General features: G+C 44.2%; 1 protein-coding gene across 6 annotated transcripts in view; it reads right to left on the bottom strand.

Moving 5' to 3' along the window:
- Nucleotides 1-20264, bottom strand: part of rnf220a (ring finger protein 220a) — a 204922-nt gene that overhangs the window by 11516 nt on the left and 173142 nt on the right. For 3 of the 6 annotated variants that reach the window (XM_025066328.1, XM_025066331.1, XM_008334861.3), the window contains 10 exons: nucleotides 17495-17545; nucleotides 17246-17369; nucleotides 13508-13559; nucleotides 10910-11005; nucleotides 9144-9186; nucleotides 7467-7591; nucleotides 6455-6584; nucleotides 2607-2799; nucleotides 2408-2463; nucleotides 2013-2127 (listed from right to left, as the gene is read on the bottom strand). In XM_025066328.1, coding sequence (XP_024922096.1) covers nucleotides 2013-2127; nucleotides 2408-2463; nucleotides 2607-2799; nucleotides 6455-6584; nucleotides 7467-7591; nucleotides 9144-9186; nucleotides 10910-11005; nucleotides 13508-13559; nucleotides 17246-17369; nucleotides 17495-17545 — 985 coding nt within the window. The remainder of the gene's footprint in view (nucleotides 1-2012; nucleotides 2128-2407; nucleotides 2464-2606; nucleotides 2800-6454; nucleotides 6585-7466; nucleotides 7592-9143; nucleotides 9187-10909; nucleotides 11006-13507; nucleotides 13560-17245; nucleotides 17370-17494; nucleotides 17546-20264) is intronic. The other 3 variants (XM_025066329.1, XM_025066332.1, XM_025066330.1) reach the window with 2 other exon arrangements.

Genomic DNA, 20264 nt, shown 5'->3' with positions numbered 1-20264 from the left:
GTAAGAAAGAAGGATGACAGAGAGAGAGGGAGAGAGAGAGAGATAAAGAGGAGGTGGAGAAAGGGAGAAAGGGAGAAACTGGACGGTGTACGTGTGTGGGTGGGTGGCGGATGGTGAAGCGCAGAAGTTTAGGAATGTAGCTTCATCACTTCCAAATTGAGGACAGATTCAATTATTTCCAAAAGAAAAAAAAAACCCACAAAATTCTCTCTGCATTGTTCGAGCTGGAGCACCAAATTTGGCAGCAATCGCATTGGCAGCATTGGAAGGGCCATTTGTCTTAGAGGAGGAAAGACCGTCTCAGGCATTACGAGTGTATTTGTATGTAAGTGTGTGTGTGTGTGTGTGTGTGTGCAAGCTCATTTATCTTGCAGGGGAATGAGCAGGGGAACGAGGACACCCCGTGAGGCGACCAGATCATTACCCATCTGGGATCAGACACACAGAGAGAGAGAGAGAGATTTCACTAACACTGCCCTGTGCGTGCACACAGGCACACGCACACACACACGCAATGTATCATTGTAACCAAAGGAGACAAATCTCATTTTCATTTGGGGACGGAGCGCCACAGAAGCTCCTCAAACGCAGGCATTTATAGCAGGCAGCGAGGAGTGAGGCAGGGAATTGTTCCAGCCTTCCAGCTGACTGCTTGTTCCAATGCAATCATTCAGCATCTAGGCTCCTTTTTCTACTTTCTTTCTTTTTTTTTTTTTTTATAAATGGATACTTAGATTAAGGTATGTTCTGCTCCAGGTGGCCCACTAAGACCCCGGCTACGACATCACAATGCAGCATCCGCAGCTACGCAAGGTCTGATTGATGTGGCTGCAGGATTTACAAGAGATTTGATTGAAATCTAAAGAGATTTAGCTTATTGCCAGGAATTATTCCCTTACCATCTCCTCGTCTGATGTCATGTATCTTCCCCGGCAGGAAGATTATACACAAAATTGTCTTCAACTGTAGTAAAGTGGCTTACACCGGCACTGACATTTAATCACGATCAGATTTAAGATGCCATCCACTTTGACATGATGAAGCAGAGATGGTTTTTCACTGCTGAGAAGAATTTCCACTCGGGATACAATTGAATTATTGGGGGAAACATTGAATCATTCTGAGGTTTGCCTTTTGGCCTGAAGAAATAAAAAGGAGCCTACGCTGAGTTGGAAAGAAGAGCAATTTAAGGTTACTGTCCAAAGTTAAACGCTGTATAGAGCTAAAAAAATAAATCGACTCATGTATAATTTCAGTCGTGGCTGTCCACTGACAAAGCTTAGAGATCAAAAAAAAATCCAACCAACCCTGAGGAACCAACACTTTACTCTGGCTCTAATTGAATGTTTATACTGTGTTAGCAGTGAGAGTGGGGCCATTTTATCTCATCATATTCACCTTTCAGTAACAACTTTTGGTATTCATCAAAATTAGAAAGTCTGTTGGATGCGGGGAAAAAAAACTAACCTTGTCGTAATTTCATCAATAAATCCTCAATTTGTTACATTCTTCAGGGCAATTAGGCAACTAATGGGAAATCATTCACATCCACATTATCTCCACTTATCTCATTTGCTGATATTTAATATGGGAGACACACCCACTGTGGGTATTGATTGAGCTCTAACCTTCCAGGCTCAGATTAACTGAGGGAGGTTTGAACGACTGAGAGGGAAAAAAGTGTTTCAAGTTTTTAAGTTCGATGTTGAAGTAATGTTGGTGTTTGTTTACTTTGGGTGTCTACATTATTATTACAAAGACGGCTCGGTGCTTGAAGAACACTGCAGAGAAAATCAATATGTGGAGAGGCTGCGTATCTCACACTCATTCTTCACAAACAGAATCAACAGAAAAATGTTTCATTTATGAGTGCGGTCTCCTTCGAGTGAGAAAACTCTTCACAACGTCTCTTGGTGTTTGTGCTGCCAGTGACAGGGTAAAAGCTTTACCTTTTAAAAACCAGCTCTACTAGTGTGTGTGTGTGTGAAAATGTTTTTTTCAGGGTTACTTACTTTTCAATCTCGCTGTTTTTGCAGGTGCGAGGGGCGCAGGAGGAAGAGGAGGAGGAGGAGGAAGGAGTGCTGGGGTCTGTCTTGCTGCTTTCTCCGTTGCTTGTTGAAGGCATTTCTATGAACGACCAGAACCAAAGGAAAGTTAACAACATGAAAATCAAAGGAAGGATTTCATCTGAAAACCAAAGATTCACAGTACTAATAATACTTTTTTACAGCCAAGGACATTTGATGGATTTTCATGGAGAAACAAGCAGATGTTGAAACACATTCAAGTATCCAGTAAAAAAAAACCCAAAACAAATATACCACAGAAATGTAATAACTAATTTAATTTTAATTTCTATAATATTAATAAACATTTTTGTGTCAAATGTTTCATCTTCTTTACTTACCATCACTGGCCCATTTTGAGAACTCCGGTGTTATTCTGTTGGAGGGCATTCCACCACTAGGGGGACAAAAGAATTGAGAGGTTTTTTTTTAAAGAAAGAAATTCTAACATTTATAGCTCAATTACAAAAAAAAAGTGTGCAACACTTAAATTATTAAATTAATATGAATCATTTAGCATATGTTCGTGTGAGTTCGTACTTGAGCACGGCTCCTCGTAGCGCCTCCCTCTCTCTGGCCTCTCCTTGGTCCTCTCCAGCTCCAGAGCAGGGAATGATGTCGGCCTCAGTGTACTGGGCTTTGCCGTACTCCAACGTGTCATCGCCGTCCACGTCCAGGTCGGCATCGCTGTCTGCTGCACTCTCTTTTATATTACATGTGGCAAAACCAGTTCCTGTGAAAGCAGAAGATGTATTTAGTGTTAGAGACTCCAGTAGTCGACAGGCTGCTGTTGTGTCAAATCAGGGTTTTAATCAAAAATTAATTAGAATAATAATTTGTTGAAAAATACATTTTTTATTTATTACTAGATGTTCCAGGCGACCACACAAGGCCAAGCAATTCCATGTGATTCCTGAAATAAATATCGGAAATTTGCATTAATTACTAGATATTCCAGGCGACCACACAAGGCCAAGCGATTCCTGAAATAAATATCGGAAATTTGCAAAGCCAGCGGTCTTCCTGAAGCGGTGGGGGTAATATTTTAGAAACATCTACCAAAGCTACACCGGTATCTAAATTAAGAAACTGAAATCTACCAAAGAAAGATGAAAGATGTCTGAATAAAGATAAAGACTAAGAAGTCAGAGAGAGGAGGAAGAGGAGAGAGAGGAAGAGGAGAGAGCGACCACAGTGATGAACGCTCAGACCAACCATCACCACTGCCTTCAGCTCCATTTACCCACAGTGTCAGCCTGGTGTGAGTGTGTGTCTGTCACACGGAGGCAACTCTTCAGTGTTTGTTTGAAACTGTCTGTCCCTCTGTCACTTAGCCCTCCCCCCATCTAACTGAACCCCCCCTCAACCCAGTGTGCAGGTGTGTGTGTGTTCACGTGCACAGATGGGGGGGGGGGAGTCAGTCTACCTGTCACTTAGACCATGTCTATCTGCTGTGGAAAGAAAGGTTGGTCTGTGTGTATGTCACTTACAGGCTGACTATTTAAGCACTTGAGGGCAGGTAGTGTGTGTGTGTGTCTGTGAGAGTGTGGACACACCTGTGTTTCACTTAAGATGTGACTGTGAGTGTGTCTACCAGTGACAGGCCTGACAGCCATCTTATTTACACCTATCCCAATTTCTACACATTTATAGTGCGTGAGAGAGAGGGAGAGAGAGGGGGAGAGAGAGCTGATCCAACCTAGACAGAGTTGACAGCCATCTTATTTAACCCTCTGTCCTAAAGTCTGTGCTTCTCCACACTCGACTTCCCAGAACAGTTGAAGTCTCAGTGCACTACGCCGTCTTTGTCAAAACCAAATCAGCCAGTAGGGCTCGCTTTCCTGAGGTTCTACTGGGTTTTGAAATATCATCTGCTGCTTCTCGTCCTCCTCAACTCTGTTCATCTTTTCGTTCTTATTCTGGAAACGATGAAAACAATGAGCAGGACAACGAGAAAAAGGAGACAAAGTCCTGCAGTGACTGAAAGATGTTGTGGTAAAACCTGAAACCAATGCTGACTTTATGACCAGCATGTGGTTTTTAGTGATGGAATAAAAAGGACCTTTTAACTTGATGGGAACAACGGCCACACAGTGTATGTCCAGCAGCGCCCTCTGCTGAACATCCTCAACACTTATCATGCTATCTAGACTCTTTTAATGTCAATTTAAATAAAATATCACTACAACAACATTGTTAGTAAAGATATGAACAGAGATGTAGGATCAAAGAGTCTGGGAGCCCAGGTCGGCCCATCAGTGACCCTCAGTGACATCCAGTTACCATAGCAATTATCAGATCCACCTATGCAGCAAAGAGGAAGGGTGTCAAAGGTCATCGCACTATCTTTCTGCCATTTACAGGTCAGAGGAAGAGTCAGGGGGAGATGGAGAGGGAGAAGCAGACACAAAGACATGAGACAAACAACTTTGAAGTGCATTTACAAAGAAGAGATTTGTCCACGTCTTCATTCCCTCTGGACCAACTGAACCTGAAGTAATCCCTCGTTTCTTCTCTGCTGTCTCCGAGGATGGCCTTATATCAAACCTCAGCATCTATATGTCAGCCTTCAACACCTGCCACTAACAGGACACACAAACATTTCAACAGTTTTGCGCCAACATTTTTCAGAAGTAAAAATTTTATTTGTCCGTATTTATACATCACTTCTTGATGGTCACAAAAGCTTTTTTTTTATTTCCAAGCTACAGACATTTAAATGACTTATTCTTCAGACAGTCTGTAGACTGAGGGAAAAGGTCTCCGTCTTTGTTACTTGGGTTCTTTTAACCTGGCTAAGCTCCAAACCCAGTCTTCCCCCACAGAGAGTTAAATCATAAACTGATCTGTTCGATTTTTCCTTCCCTCCTTCTTCTTCTTCCTCCCCTCCTTCCTCCCCGCCTTTTTCTCTCTACCTTTCTTCCTTGTTGCCTCAAAGGGAGGGGGTGGGGGGAGGCACTTCACAGAGGGATCAGCCCTCTCTTCATTGCCAGCTGAGCAGACCCCCTGCAACATCTCTATATCCGTCTAGCCTGCAGAGAGCCTGCTGGATTCATTGGCGTGTGTTAGAACCGTCGAGGAGCTTTCAAGACAAAATCCACCTTCAAACCCCTCTGTAGCATGTGTACGTGTGTTTCAAGTCACACTCCCCAGGCCTCCTCAGTTATCTGTGCCACATCAGAAGGTACCCTATTAGAGTGCAGCAGAAGGGTCCTGTATCTGCTTGTTTAATGATGTGAAAAAGAAGGACGGATGGAGCGCCGCGTTGTGGAGATGGATGGACGAGTGGAGATCCCACCAGCGCAAACTCCTCTTTGGAACGATTTAGTTGAGATTTCAACATTGATCTGTCTTGTCTCCCCTCTCTTGCCCGCCGAGAGGGAGGAGGGGGGTGTCAGGTTAGGCTCAGCACGAGTGTTTAACAATAGATTGAACAGGGAAAAGGAGGAGGAGAAATAGAACAGGGCTAGATGAAAGCAAACAGACGCCACACAGAGTTTGACAGAGCCTGCTGGGGATGAAAACAGCTCTGTACTCCCATTGGTGCACATTCTTGATGACCCAACTGTAATTGTCTGTACACTTGAGAAACAGATGCAGCTGAGGTTCACATTACTTGAACCTAATCTGATCTACAGCCGTATTTCTGTAAAACAAAAGGTCAACTGCACAGGTTTTCCAGATCTTTTCTCAACTTTTTTTGGTTGGGGGGAGGGGAGGCACAATAGTGCAGCCCCCAAATGGATTTGCAAAGTAAATACCAACAGACAACAACAACAGTCAGATATGTAGATAGAGCTCAGACTGTAATCACAGGTTTTGGTTTTAGTGCCAAAGAGTGCGACGTAGAGGCTAGGTGGAAAACACGGTGGAAGCACAGAACAGCCACTGTGCTCCCCAGTGACCAGCGCTCCCATCTAGTTCTATAATTGCATTCCTGGAAACACACTCGCTCACACACACGGCACAGTGACCAGCAGGTCAATTGCCCAGCTAAATGTGTTTTCCTTCCTCTGGCTAAGAGGGTTGAGTACGGCTGAGCCGAGCTCAGATGGGCTGGGCTGACCCCGGGCCATCCTGCGTTACCTCCAGACCCGCGGCACCATTATAGCTCCCTGGTCAACAGTGGAAGACTGAGCTAACACTGCTCACAGTGGACAGGAACAGAGGGAATGATGGATGAGCACAGAGCCAGGGAGGGAGACAGAAAGAGAGGAGAAGGAAGGAGTCGCCACAGTAGGGAGAAAGGAGGACACAGTCTGCTCAGTCCAAACTGCTGCTGACATTTTGGTCACTTTTCTACAAATAAAAATATCTGAACATCCAAAAGCACAACAGCAAAACTACTGCTGCCAGAGATGATGGAAAATAGTTCAAAATGTAAATACCTCTGAAGCCTCCTTCCAGCAAAGCTGTAGCTCTGATCCTCTTCTGTCCTGCCCATTCATATTCTTCAAAGCCCCGCCCATTCTCTCCATCCATGTCTGCAGAGTCATCGTCAGCAAGTGCACCCTCACGCTGACGCACAAACACACAAACATCCACATTAATTTAAACATAGTGTTATAGAAAACTAAATAATTGTTGTGTTTGCCTTTAACTGATCTAAGTAATGACATGGTGACAGGTCACTGTATCACACTGTGGACTGTACCGCAACAAATCCACAACGAGCTGTGGTCAGAAACTGTACTGAGGGTTGGTTGAAGGTTTACCAACGTCATCCAAATCAGACGCTTTAAACTGAATCAGAGGAGTTGGTAGAAAACCTGACACACATGAAAAGCTTTACTTTTTGCAATAAATTTGAAAAGCTTTACTTTTTGCAAATAAATAAATAAATAAATAAATTAAACCTCCCTTTTCATTAGAGGGCTCGCCTGTTAAACTTAAATGTTCTGTTTAAAAAGTAAGATGAGCAACAAAGGAAATTTTATTACTAGGTATAACCACAGCTCTTGTAGAAAGGTATTGAGTACTTTAAGTGGTACCTAAAGGGTCTCTGCAGGTTAAAGAATGATCAGTGTTCCAATAGTTGAGAGAAAAAAAGTGATGATTAGTTGGTAGAACTTTGTGAGGCAGAAATCGAGGAAAGAAAGGATCTCCTAAGTTTCTACAGAAATACAGAAAAGCTGAGACAGTTGGAAAAGAGAAAATACTGTGTCTGAACTACAGCTACTGCAGGCAAAGAGTGAATTCTTCTCCACCACACGAACTACAAGACGATAGGTGTGCAGTGCTGCCACCTGAAGAAAGGTTCTCAGTCACTACAGAAGAGTGTGATCATCTAACAGAAACAGAACAGGTGACTGGTCAGCATCTACAGGGGAAAGACGAGTTGACAGGATGTCCGACTGGTGGTAGGCGAGGTTTTTTTTTCGGGGGCCCAGATGGTACTACCTGGATCAGGCACTGTTCCACATGTCTACTCATCTCCTCCTCACTCCCAGCCAATGGGGCGCTGCATAGTGGACATACCTGCCCCCCCTCCTCAGGCTTCCTCCTCTTCATTTTCCCTATGCGTGCTAGAAAAACACAGAAAGAAAAGAAACAAGTTACACTTGAATTCTTCAAAACAGGAAACCCTTGGGAATGAAATGACCAAACAGTTCTGCAGTCTCTTATTAATTCTATTCACATCGATAAGAATATGAGAGAAAAATGAAATGGCCAGAAGAAGAAATGTCAGGAGCTGGACATGACAGATTCACAGTTTATGACGCCGTCTTTAATTTTATTCCTGCCCATCACATATCACAGCCTTATCACTCCACACACACACACCCACACATTAAATTAGAAATCTAACGGTGCAGGACGGCCTTCATTGTGCCCCAAGCCTCTGTCGTTTTTCCTTAACTGCTAATGGTGCAATAGTGGACATCATTTTTTAGCTCCCTGAAAAAGCAGGAGAAGCCAAGAGGGAGATGAGGACATAAGTTAATACAATTACTGCAGGGCAGAAAGATGGACAGAGTGGGAAAAGGTGCCCTCCTACTTATCGCCATCTCTCCCCTGACGCTAATCGAGGAGAGCGTTGTTAAACACAGAAGGGAAAGGGCAGCTAATAAGGTCCAGCCCAGATCTCTGGGCCAGCACTCAGCTGTTCAACTCCATTTGAGAACAATTCATGGTCCAACGTGAGTGGACAAAGACAGATAAGAGTTCGAGGCTTTTCACAGATCCTAAGACAGAATGTGACAATAAAATCCACATCCATTTTCAAAGGCAGGTTCTTATCATGTTTGCTTCCACTGCAGATGTGAGCAATCTCAAGATTCTAAAGGATTTTATTAAGTAATTTTTATTTAATCCCAGCCTTGAATGACCAACTCCTACAAAAAGGCTTTAAAGTAATTTTTATTTAATCCCACCCTTGAATGACCAACTCCTACAAAAAGGACAGATTCTTGAGAGTCTTGACTGAAGTGACTGTCAAGTTATGTCAAACTCAATTCCTTTTCTGAGTAGATAAACCTCTAGCATATTTTGTTCAGTGGCGCTTTGGCCCAGAGGCAATGTCATTAGTGTGGAACCCCAGGGTTCACCTCCTGGGCAAGTTTGAATCTCAGTTAGGGCGGTTGGTACCTTCCAGTGGACTCACCACCCGCAGGAAGGTTTAGGGGGGTTGGTACGGTGCAATGTGATGTGGGTGGCAACTGCTGCCCCCATGACCCGGTAACAGATAAGCGGATGAAAATGGATGGATATTTTGTTCAACAGAATTCGTATGTAATCAGATAATAAAAAAAACCCTCATAATTTTTGTAATTTACAATAAAGACACTAATTGTAGTGTAAATAACATTCATATTAAGTGTAAAAAATATTTTTAGGACTAGTTTGTTTGAACAGTTTGTTTTACCTATAGATCTATTTTATAATACCACCCACGGAGGTGTTTATAACAAGTAACAAAACAATCTACAATCAGTAAAATCAAATATAAAGCACATATTGTAAATCGCTATGGTGTGTAGTCAATAATTAAGTGCAGAAACCATAAAAGTAACTAAATAAATGTAGTAAAATAGCGCCAAATATGTATTTAAGTCTGATGGTGTTTTGTGTACATACCATTCAATCTCGTTTGCCTGTTTGCACGAACTCGCAAAAACGTCTGTCAGAGAAGAAAGGGAACAAGAAGGAAAGAGAAATACACGTTAACTACCAATAAATCACTTCCGACAGTTTAAAGTGACAAACATTATTTTAATGAATGAGATTGTTATGGATGCTGTGAGGTTGTGTTGTTTTCAGGGGAACAGTGGCTCTAAGTGGGGGAAAGACCTACTTCTCTCGTCTTTGCCACCTCTTCCATCACTGTCAGCTTTCTGCCGCAGTTTCCTGTCAAAGCCACTAAAACGCGTTGCTGCCAAAGACACCGGTGTGTTTACTGACGCCCAACATTAACGCAAACTTAAGCCCGTAACGGTTAATTCATACGGATGGGAAAGGATTGAAAGTATTGCCCGGCTCGGCAAAAACTACTTGCAACCGCGGCCATGTTGGTTTGTTTTGGTCACGTGACGCATTAAAACGGAAGTGGGAAAACGTCATGTGTCGCTACGCTTACCGACCGCTGGAGGGAAGCAGTGGGTCTTACTAGCCAGCTTAGCTTCTCTCCACTTACACTGATTGGGTTACAAACAGTGTTGTAACGGCACAAATCTCACAGTGAAATATAAACTAAACCGAGACAAACGTAGATAAACTAGTAAAAAACAACACCCACGTCTGTTTATCTGATAATATTAAAGATATCAAAACATAAAAGCCAAATAAAGAATCTGTGCAAACCACAAAGGACTGTGTGAGAGAGAGATACATAGATATATGTAGATTTGCTGAAGGCCTGTGTTTCTGTAGCTTCTGTTTATGTCCTGACTAAAGAATCTTCTGGTCTTTCTCCTCTCCTCCTCCTCCTCCTACCATCCCTAACACATACACGTTCATCTATCCTTCCACCCCTTCATTCTCTCCTTGACGGCACACTTTTGTCGTGGGCCCTCTTGTCATGAATCACCACGACTGCCGTATCGTTATGAGCCACTTGCTGAGACGTTGCCCATCGGTCAGGTTTCGTTAAACAAGGTAGAGTGAACCACTGACAGGTGAAGAGAAGGTGGCAAAGTCTTCCATTACCCTTCATTTCTTCTCAGGGTGTTGAAAAGAGTCACCATTGACTTAATCATTTGTATAATATAAGGTGATTTCAGCAGTTTCACCTAATGAGAAAATCTACTTTATGGCTTTGAGGTCTTTATGAGCTGTGTCATCCCGAACGTATGGATGTAACGTCTGCATGGACTTAATAGTTCTTATTTTATGGCGCAAGGGGGAAAACCCACTTAACCCAGAGATAGATCACAGCCAGAGGAATTAGCCGAACAAACTTGGATGAATATAAGAGATAAAAGCAGATGGGAGAAGGGCTCTAATGATGGTGAAGATTTAAGGAGATTGGCCTGTTGGTTCAACTGAACTGCTGAGAGAGTAAAAACCCAAAACCACACCATCATCCCTTTTTATAGTGTTGTACATGTGTCATCGTTAGGCAAGTGAATGGAAGACTGGTGGGTTTAAGTAACACAGACCTAAAAGCACGAAAAGACCGGTTTCATGCATCACACATGTATTTGAATAATCATTATACATCCCGTAATAATTAGCTGTGTATATATATATATATATATGTTCTTATTAGTAGAGTTAAGAGATTGCAGTCATCTGAATAAATGCACACACATTAATATATTCTTATTAGTAGAGTTAAGAGTCATCTGAATAAATGCACACACATTATCCATGCTTTGATGTGTGTGTGTGTCAATGAATGTGACCTGGTATCTGTCCGAGTGGTGGGCGTCTTCTGAGGACAGAGGCGAGACCACGGGAGACTCTCCCTCACGCTTGATGTGCACCGACAACAGCATCGACTGCAGGAAACAGAGATACAGACTATTAAAAAAATGGTTAATTATCCGATTAAATTGTCACTTGAAGTCACTAACGAAGCACCTCGTGTCACATTATGTGTTACATGGGCAAGAAAATAAAAATAAAAATACACATCTATTTAATTCAAACGTTTGCTCCACATGCTGTGTATCAGAGCTCACGTTGCGTCCGCGGCGGTCTCACAGGGCAGCTGTGAAATATTTGTATTTACCGTCGTCTCCTATTAATCAAGTGGAGCGGGGCAGAGCAGAGGCTTAAGTGCTCGACAGCAGTAATCTAATAATAATATGTGAGAAATGACCAACCTCCAGCGCTGCCTCGGTAAATTGGACATTATGCATGGTTCTTTTATGCCTCTCTCTCTGTCTGTGCGTGTAGGTTTGTGTGAACGTGTGTGCGGTCGTCTCCTCTCCTTTCCTCCGCCCAGGTTTAAAAAGGTCAGGAATCATTTACCTGCCGGCGTCTGGGAATATGCTTTAGTTTTTATCATTTGAATATGACATTTAACGGCGCTCCGTGTTGTAAGTGAAGGTCGCTCATTGAAATTTTGGTCTCTTTTAAACCAACCAATTAAAGACCGGGCTCCAAATGTGGCATTTAAATCTTCATTCAGGTTGAGTCAGTGGATTTAAACCTGACCCGTAAAACTATCTTTAATATCACACCGACAGTCAAATAAAGTTTGTTGTGTGAGTTTGGACCAAGAATTTCTGCTCCAGTTGGATAGTTAGTTAGTTGTCAAACAATTAAACCCGCCTTAAAAACCTCTTTTAGGTTCATTTAGCTAAATGTTAGCCAACTTAATTCATCGAATAATTAATTTAAATTCCACCAATTATACTCTGCAGGAGTAAAAAAAGTTAATGTTTTCTTCGTGACTGTGCCGTGCAACAAATGTCACATGTTTCTCCTCCGACCTTCATTCGTCACCTGAGCCTCACAACAGGAGCTCACACCCCACGAGGAGGTGCAGGGAGGTTAATCTCCGCTCTAACAGGGCCGTGTGGTGCAAACTGGGACTGAAGACAACAACAGTGGACCCCCGTGCTTCAGACTGGCCCTCGCCATTCTCCTTACCCTGCGTCTGAATACTAAACACCAGCGGTGAGATGCACAGTCACGGTCAAACCGGACGGCCGGCGCTCACCTCTCCACCCCGCTCAGTCTGCCTCGCTCAAGTACAAGACCACACACAGAGCTGAGAGCACTGCTGTAAGCCTGGGTCAGGATCCCAGAGGGGTGAGTGTGGAAATGGACAAGGATTCCCCCAAATTATTCTAGAGCTCCCCGTGTGGCGTCCATGTTCGGGACACAATTCACGGCTAAGCTGTCTGGCTTTGGAAAGGGTTTAAGTGAAACGGGGAGGAGGAGTCAACCAGGAGTCATGACTGAAAAAAAAAAAGCTCCCGATGAAACTTTAAATTACTCTGAGCTGTAACTGTGTGATTGTGAGGAGCAGAACATCTAAGGTTTGGGTTTGAATTATGAATTTTCTCAAAATATTTTGTCTCAATTTCTTGGTGTTTATACGACACCCATCATGTACTTTTGCTCATTTAAAAAATATTTTATTTTACTATATTTTGGTTTTTGTAGCGCAGATAAAAACACTCATGATGAGTCAGTATAATTCACACAGACCTTTACCATAAATACTGAACTGGCCAGAGTCATAAACACACGTTCTACAAACATCCACCCAAAGGTTTTATAGTCCTGACAGCACACAGCACAATCTAATCTGGGAGAACACAGGGTGAAAGGCAAGCAAAAACGCCACTGACAATTCTGCTCACAATAAAAAGTCCTGTGCTGCAGGAGGGAGAAAAAAAAAGAAAACAAAAAAACCCTGCAGGAAAAACAGTAAAAAAAATAAATAAATGAAGGCATTTGTGTCAAACCAACCATAAGAGCAGATATGGAAATAAAAAAATACTATTTTAAAAAAAAGCATCTGCAGCTGTAACTAAGTCCTCTGAGGTTCCCTGTAATGACTACTGTGTTGGGGAGAGGTTAAAGATGAAGAATCCTGGTATTCGGGGGCTTTATCTCTGGCAGAGAGCGACGTGTTCAGACGAGGAGACAAGAATCTATAGGGGACGCAGCTCGGATGTGACTTTTTACAGTCTGTTGAAAATCCTCTTCCTGCGTCTGTGTTTCTCTCTTTGTGTCTCTAATTGGAACAATCACAGTACAGTGACTCCAGAACCCATGCCTCTGGAATCACAGGAGACGGGTACTCCGCTGTGTGTGTGTGTTTTTAGATGTGGTGCAGCAGAGAAGAACGAGGCGTCGGAGCGTCAGTTTGAAAAGAAGGAGAAACATATACACACGTTTAAATGCTGAATTCAATTAGTTTTCAGGTTGTCGCTGCTGTGCCAATCAGACGCTGTGGATGTATGTTGTGATGTAAATATATATGACATGTGAAATGATATATAACATTACACTATATGACAAAATGATTATCATTGTTTTACCTTAGGAGTCCCTGGAGTGGCAGCTCCATCCTTGGGTAAAGGGTTCTTACTGTAAGACAGAGACAAAGAGACGGTGTTTTATTCAAAGCTGAATGCTTCATTACAACAGTTTGAAGTATTTTCATAGTAAATTACAACATGGAGGGTGGCTCTGTCCTCCCTCCCTCTCACCCTCTCACTCCCTTTTCTAGACTACATGGCCTCTTCTACCCCTGACTGCCCCCCCTCGCCCCCCCCCCACCCACAGCTCTACATCACTGTGACACACTTGAAGTCGTTTGCCACAGAACTGACGTTGACAAAGCCAGACAGGGTTGTCATGTTTGCTTTGAGAACCAGTTAGCTCTCCAGACCTGCCTGGACACACACACACACACACACACACACACTCACACACACACACACTGACTGACTGTTGCCGACCGTGGAACGGACGTTGCCTGAAACTGATTCAGCGTGACCTCTAATCTGACAGCAGGCGTTTGCAGACGAGGGATTTCCTCTTTTATTGGATGGTGTAAACTGGAGTTTGGAGAGCCGTTCAGGACGTTCTTCACCTAATGTCAGATAGGGGGAGCTCCACCTCCCGCTCTCAACTCTGGACACAATTAGGCAAAATAAATAACCTCACATTTGGATCGTTTGACTGAAGGAAAAGAGTCCTAAATGTTTGAGTGTGTGTGTGTGTATAAAAGCCAAACACTAGGCCTCACCTCCAACAACAAAGGGAATAAACACAGGTGACACAGTCAATCTGCTGTAACACACACACACACACACACCTACATATTCTCTATCACTGTCCCTGTCATCCCTCAGTCTCCCTCTTTCTCTCCCCCCTTTTATTCATTATGTGAGACCTGTGCAGAGGCGTCAACAACAACAGCCTCCTCCACCTGCTGTTGACACTGTCAAACAGCAACAAGAAGTAAAGGGTGAGGGAGAGGGAGGGAGACAGAGGGAGACAGAGAGGACAGCCGTCGCTAGAATGCCACGAATGGCAGAAAATTGCCACAATGACAGAGGGGAGCGATGGAGAGATGAGAGGAAAGTGAGGGGGGAGAAGGAGGAGGAGGCAGATTAAATGTGAGGTGAGGCAGAGACGAAGTGAAGGAAGCAGAGGAGGCAACATGAAGAGAGGAAGAGGGAAGGGTGAGAGAGAGATGAAAGATGACAGAAAACAAGAGAAAGAGGAAGGTGGAGGTGGAGGAGGAGAGGGAGGGGGAGAGGGAGCGATGGTGTGTGAGATCATAGCTGTAACACGTCTGTTTTGACCGTTTCTGTGAATTTTTGATGCCGTTCTGGGCCTGGAAACCCAAGTTGCGACGGTATTTCAAATCAAAGAAGAAGAACGTGGGGATGAGGGGCAACAGGCTGAGGGAAATAAACACATCGGGGCAAAAGTAAGATACGAAATAATGAAAGACGGAGCGGTTAGAGGAATGTGAGGAGGTAAAGAGACGAGTGTGAGCTCCACCCACTGACGTGGTTCTCTGGAGAAAACCAACACCATGACCGGCTCCGCTGTTGTATCACGTTCATTCATTCTACTTCCTGCATTCATCCACACAGACGTGGTTTGATCGACATCGGTCGAGACGAGAGTTCGCCCGACACCCAAGAGACGGAGGAGAGAAGAAGAAGAAGAAGAAGAAGGAGAAGAAGAAGAAGAAGAAGAAGAAGAAGAAGAAGAAGAAGAAGAAGAAGAAGCTCTGTGCTGCAGAGGTGGGGGGGGAGGAGGGGGGGGATCCTGGAGTGGAGGCAAATTGATTATGGAGGAGAAGGAGGACAACGAAGAGGAGGAGGAGGTAGACGAGGAAGAAGTGCAGGGAAATAAGAGGAGAGGTGACGGGGTATGTAGATTACTTTGCCCCCCTGAGCCACCTGACATGTGCAGGGCATGATGGATTTCCATTTGCTCAACTCACACACTCACAACTGTGTGTGTGTGTGTGTGTAAGAGAGATATTTCCATGTCCACACAGGAGAAACTGTGGCCAATGAACATGTGGTGAAACCCACAGTCACCAGAGAGGACGGGCCGCAGCGGTAATCAAACACACACACACGACGTATGCATCTATAGGGGAAAACACACACACACACACACGTAACGTTAGTGTAAGAGAGATGGAGAAGACAGAGGAAATAGAAAACAAACACACACTCACACACCTTCTTCACAGCAGGAGATTAAAACAAGCGCACCTTGGTTCCACCGCTCTTTCCTTCAGCCACCGCTGCTCGTCATTAAAGGAAGATTTAGCACAAATTGGACAAAATTCCTACTGTCACTTTCAATGACGGCTGAAACCACGCAGGGTGTCAGGGAACGGGGGGGTGCAGGGGGGGGCTTTGTGAATGTGTGTGTGGGTGGGATAAAACACACTCTTGTCTTTTCTTGTATTGGTTCACACACAAAAAAACACATTTGTTCATTTTATTACAATTCAATTTGATTTTTTTTCTCTACCTTTACAAAGTGTGGTAAATATCAGGTTTAAACCATGCAGTGGCTTTGTCTCGTCTGGGGGTGACGCTATTTCCCAAATAACCACAGAAAAAACCCAATTACAATATTTAAAGTAATTATTATTTAACATTTGTGTGTAGGACATGTTTTCATGAACTCGTAGCAACTTCTGCTGTTTTTTTTTCACCAAACTTTAAAAAAAAATTAGTCTAGATTTTTTGCCATAATTTGGATTAAGAACAACTTGTGTTTTTCTTTAAAAAACAAACATGCAAAAAAACATGCTAAATTAATTTATAAGAACCAGTATAAGCTGGTCGTCCTGAATTTATTTGGATGCTAATTTGCTGAGCAGCTAAAACGGAGGTGAGGACGACGGTCATGTGATCACAGCTGATGAAGGACAAAACAGGGAGGAGATGGAGAAATGTGAAAACAATAGCGTAGGGACGGGTAATAGAGTGCTGACAGCAGTAGAACAGGCAGACTGGGGGGGGGTGTGGGTGTGTCTGTGGGGGGGCAGGTGTAAACGGGGTTAAATGAAGTGTGATTTCCACCTGGGGTGACGCTATCTGTTGCCCTGCTCCTGCAGGTTAATGGGGACCATCATAAAAGTGGGCAGCTAAGGTCAAACACCAGCACACCCTTACACTTTGTATGTACACAAACACACACACACGTACACGCACAGCCAGACGTGTGGTCCAGGTGAAATATGGGTCCTAATGGCTGTGTCCCATCGTTAAAAGGCCTTGCAGTTGATTTATTCGCCGTAAAACAGATCGCACAACTGCCACCGGGAAGAACGGGGGGGTGAACTGCTGGGGGGGGGTCACAGGTTTGAATCCGAATCCCAGTAGGAAACACTTACCGTGGCGCTGATGGCGTGCCTCTGCCTTCTATGCAGATTTACGACACCGAAATCTGTGCCGTGACAAAAATATGAAGCAGTGAATGTGACGGAGGAGCTGAATTAAAGCCCCGCCCTCACCCCCCCATGACAGATTTTATTCTTTACGAGACCTAAAAGTTTGTCTTTTCAGCAGCATTAAAGTCCAGATTATGTCACAGGGAGTGGAGGTGAGTGATGAAGACGTATCTCAAAGACATTTAGCCCTGTGATCACCCTGTGACGTGATCAGACGCGGCCTGGACCGTCTGGACTGGACCGGACTGAGACCAGTCAGCTGTGGTCTCAGACCTGATGAGAACAGACACCGATGTAGGAGGAGACACAGGAGACACAGGACGTGACCGAAATGGTGAGACATATAGCCGTTAGCCTCTCTATCTCCGTCTCCATGTGTTCCTGCAGCTCTCCGGGCCGCAGCAGGACCTGGCAGATGGGACAGATGGGAGTCTGGCTGTCGTACAGACTCTTCTTTTTACCTGCAGACACAAGAGAGAAATGGAAACGTTTATAAAAAAAGGAAGAAGAACATTTCTGATCGTTACCTTTTTGTGTGAATCAAATCAAGACTTGTACCCAACTACTTCTGAGTTGAGAGACTCACAATAAGGTGCAAATACATCAAGGTGACAGGTGGAGGTCAGAGTTGACAGATCTAAAGAGGGAAACAAGCAACAGTGACCTTTCACCATTAGATATGTGGTTGGATTATAAAGGTTATGGCGTTAAAGGCTGCAAATACTGGATGTACACATGAATACTGCAGCAATGTGTATTAAACAGGTATTAAAGTACAGTAACACACACGTCCACAGACAGTCCATTGTGGTCCAGAGGATGAGCTAATGCTGGGACAGTCTGCCAACACCACAGTCACTTCATTGTCCTGGGGCAGCAGCCCCCGGGGCGGGGCCCACCTGAACCCGTGTGTTATTGTGTTACTGGGACGTTGGATTGTACAGCGTGCACTAATCCAAACACTGTGTGTGTGTGTGAGTCGGACCATTGTGTCTAGGCTGGATATAAATACAGTCCATTCAGTGTGGGCCACTGCCGACTGTTGGAGGACACTTCCTCAGCTTCCTGTATTGGGCCAATCAAATGGGCTTTTTTTAGGCTGGGGACAATAGGCTCCGCCCTAGACGGGATATCCTGTTTGGACTGCAGGTCACCATAGCAACAGGAGAGGGGGCTAGGGAGGGTGTCTGTCCTGAATCAGGTCTGAAAGTTTACAGGAACAAATCAATTCCTTTTTTTAATTTCTCATAACTTCTTTTTCTTTTCCCTCTATTTTCTTCTTCTTTTTTTTTTTTTTTACTTCTGAGCTCTGAACTCTTCTATTCTTCATTTTGTTATCACCTGATATTTGTCTTCATCCATAACCACTTCCTAACTCCTAAAAACCTGCCCTTCCTTTCTTCCTTCCCTCCACCCTTCGTTCCCTCTCTCCTTTCTTCTGTGTGTACCTCCTCCTCGTATCCTCGTCTCCTTCCCTCAGTTCTGTCACCTTTCCTCTGGCTCCACCACCTCACCATGTTCCCTTTGGTAAATATCCATTTCTCACTCTCCCCTTCCTCCCCCCTTCACCCTCCTCACCCTCCTTTCTCCTCCTTACCTGGTTTGACAAGATAATTTGAGTCATGCTGAAGCCGTCACTATCGGCCACAGCAAACAAAGAAAGATCCAATCCCTGTCTGCTGCTGATGGGGCTTTTCAATTCTCCAGGCAAACACACACACACACACACACCTGGAGGAATCACACACACACACACAGAGTCATGTACACAAATATGCCTCTGCTTTCATGCTGTTCTTTCTGCTCCTGTAAATCACAATGGAGTCAAAGTAAAAGCTTGTTCTTTTTCCCGTCACCGTGCTGTAATTTCCCTGTAAATGTGACTTTTCTCTGCAGCGTGAATGGAACGAATGTGAATGCAAACGAACAAAAGGAAAAACAACAAGAAATAACAGAAGAGATTTAAATGAGGGAATTTTGTAAACTGCACACAGATTTACAAGGAAAGAAAAAATAAGAAAAACAGATAAAAAAAAAAAACCCAAATGGAGACAAAAACGAGTCAAAACAAAATCGTTTTCCCCCAAAACGTCAACTGTTGAATATTTACTTTAAGGTAAAACATTTTTTTTGTGGGAAATTGATATTTCTAGTGTAAAATAGAACCAGTAGGTGGCAATAATAGAACACTGTGGGAAGAAATAAGGCTGGGGGGGGGGTCACTTTGGTACTTGTTTTCTAAATACGTACTTTTTGTGCAGCAGAATTTAATGATGAACAGCCATTAAACTTAAAACAAAATTTAACTTGATTTAAAATGTGTGAATTGCGCCCCCTACAGGACAGGCTAACCTTTATCTCTTTTAGCTCTTTATTCTCCTCTGTGTCCTCTCTTTCCTCGTCTCTATTTTCCTGCTCACGGTACAGCGCTCCCAGAGGGGAGTGAGTGAAGGGGTGAGGAGGATGAACAGATAAATCCAAGGGAGGGTGAGGAGGAGGGGGAGGAGGGGGAGGTAGAAAAATGGTGTGAAAGAGGGGAAAGCAACGTGGATGTGATGTCACACACGGGGCCTTGTCAGCGCCTTAAAGATGATTAATGCTGGGCCAACACACACACACACACACACACACGCTGCGGACCTCCAGCACACCCTGCGGCACAACAAGGACGTGTTTAATCTCAGGCTGTAGAGGGACGACGGGGGAGTCGGAACAGGTGGAGGGAGAAGGAGGAGAAGGAGGAGAAGGAGCACGCGAGGACAGGAGTTTTTAGCGCTGACGTTCCTCAGTGAACAGCCAACGAGGGCTGGATGAATGGATGTGAGGCTGGAGGAGAGGAGAGGGAGGAGAGGGAGGCGAGGGAGGCGAAGGTGCGTCACCCTCTGACAGCCATGATGGAGTGTCCACCTGATCCCTCCTAATGTGCCCAGATGGATCGTCTCATCTCCTTCTCGGACTTTTCCCTTTTTCTTCCTTTCCTCCCTTTGCTCTACTCATTTCACCTCCTCTTCTTTTCACACCTGACTTCATCGTCCGTTCATCCCTTCATCATCCTCGTCTTCATCGGTCACATGACCCAGTCAGTGACCCCTCAGCTCTCTGTGTTCTCCCTACTTATTCACTTCATAATCCATACGTCCTTCCTTCCTTCCTTCCTTCCTTCTATTTGTATTTTTTTCTTCTTTCCTGTATTCCTTGCCTCTGTCCTATTCACTTGAAAACCCTCCTTGTCCATATTTCCACTTCCACTCATCCTTCCTTCCTTTCTTGTTTCCTTCATTCCTTCCTTCACAGTGTCTCCATGTGGACGCTGGTTTCCCGTCCTTGACCCAGTCTTTCCCTCTGTCTCTGTCTCT

This window comes from Cynoglossus semilaevis, chromosome 20 (genome assembly GCF_000523025.1).
Source record: "Cynoglossus semilaevis isolate Cse_v1.0 chromosome 20, Cse_v1.0, whole genome shotgun sequence".
NCBI lineage: Eukaryota > Metazoa > Chordata > Actinopteri > Pleuronectiformes > Cynoglossidae > Cynoglossus > Cynoglossus semilaevis.
This window is presented reverse-complemented; position numbering and strand designations above follow the sequence as displayed.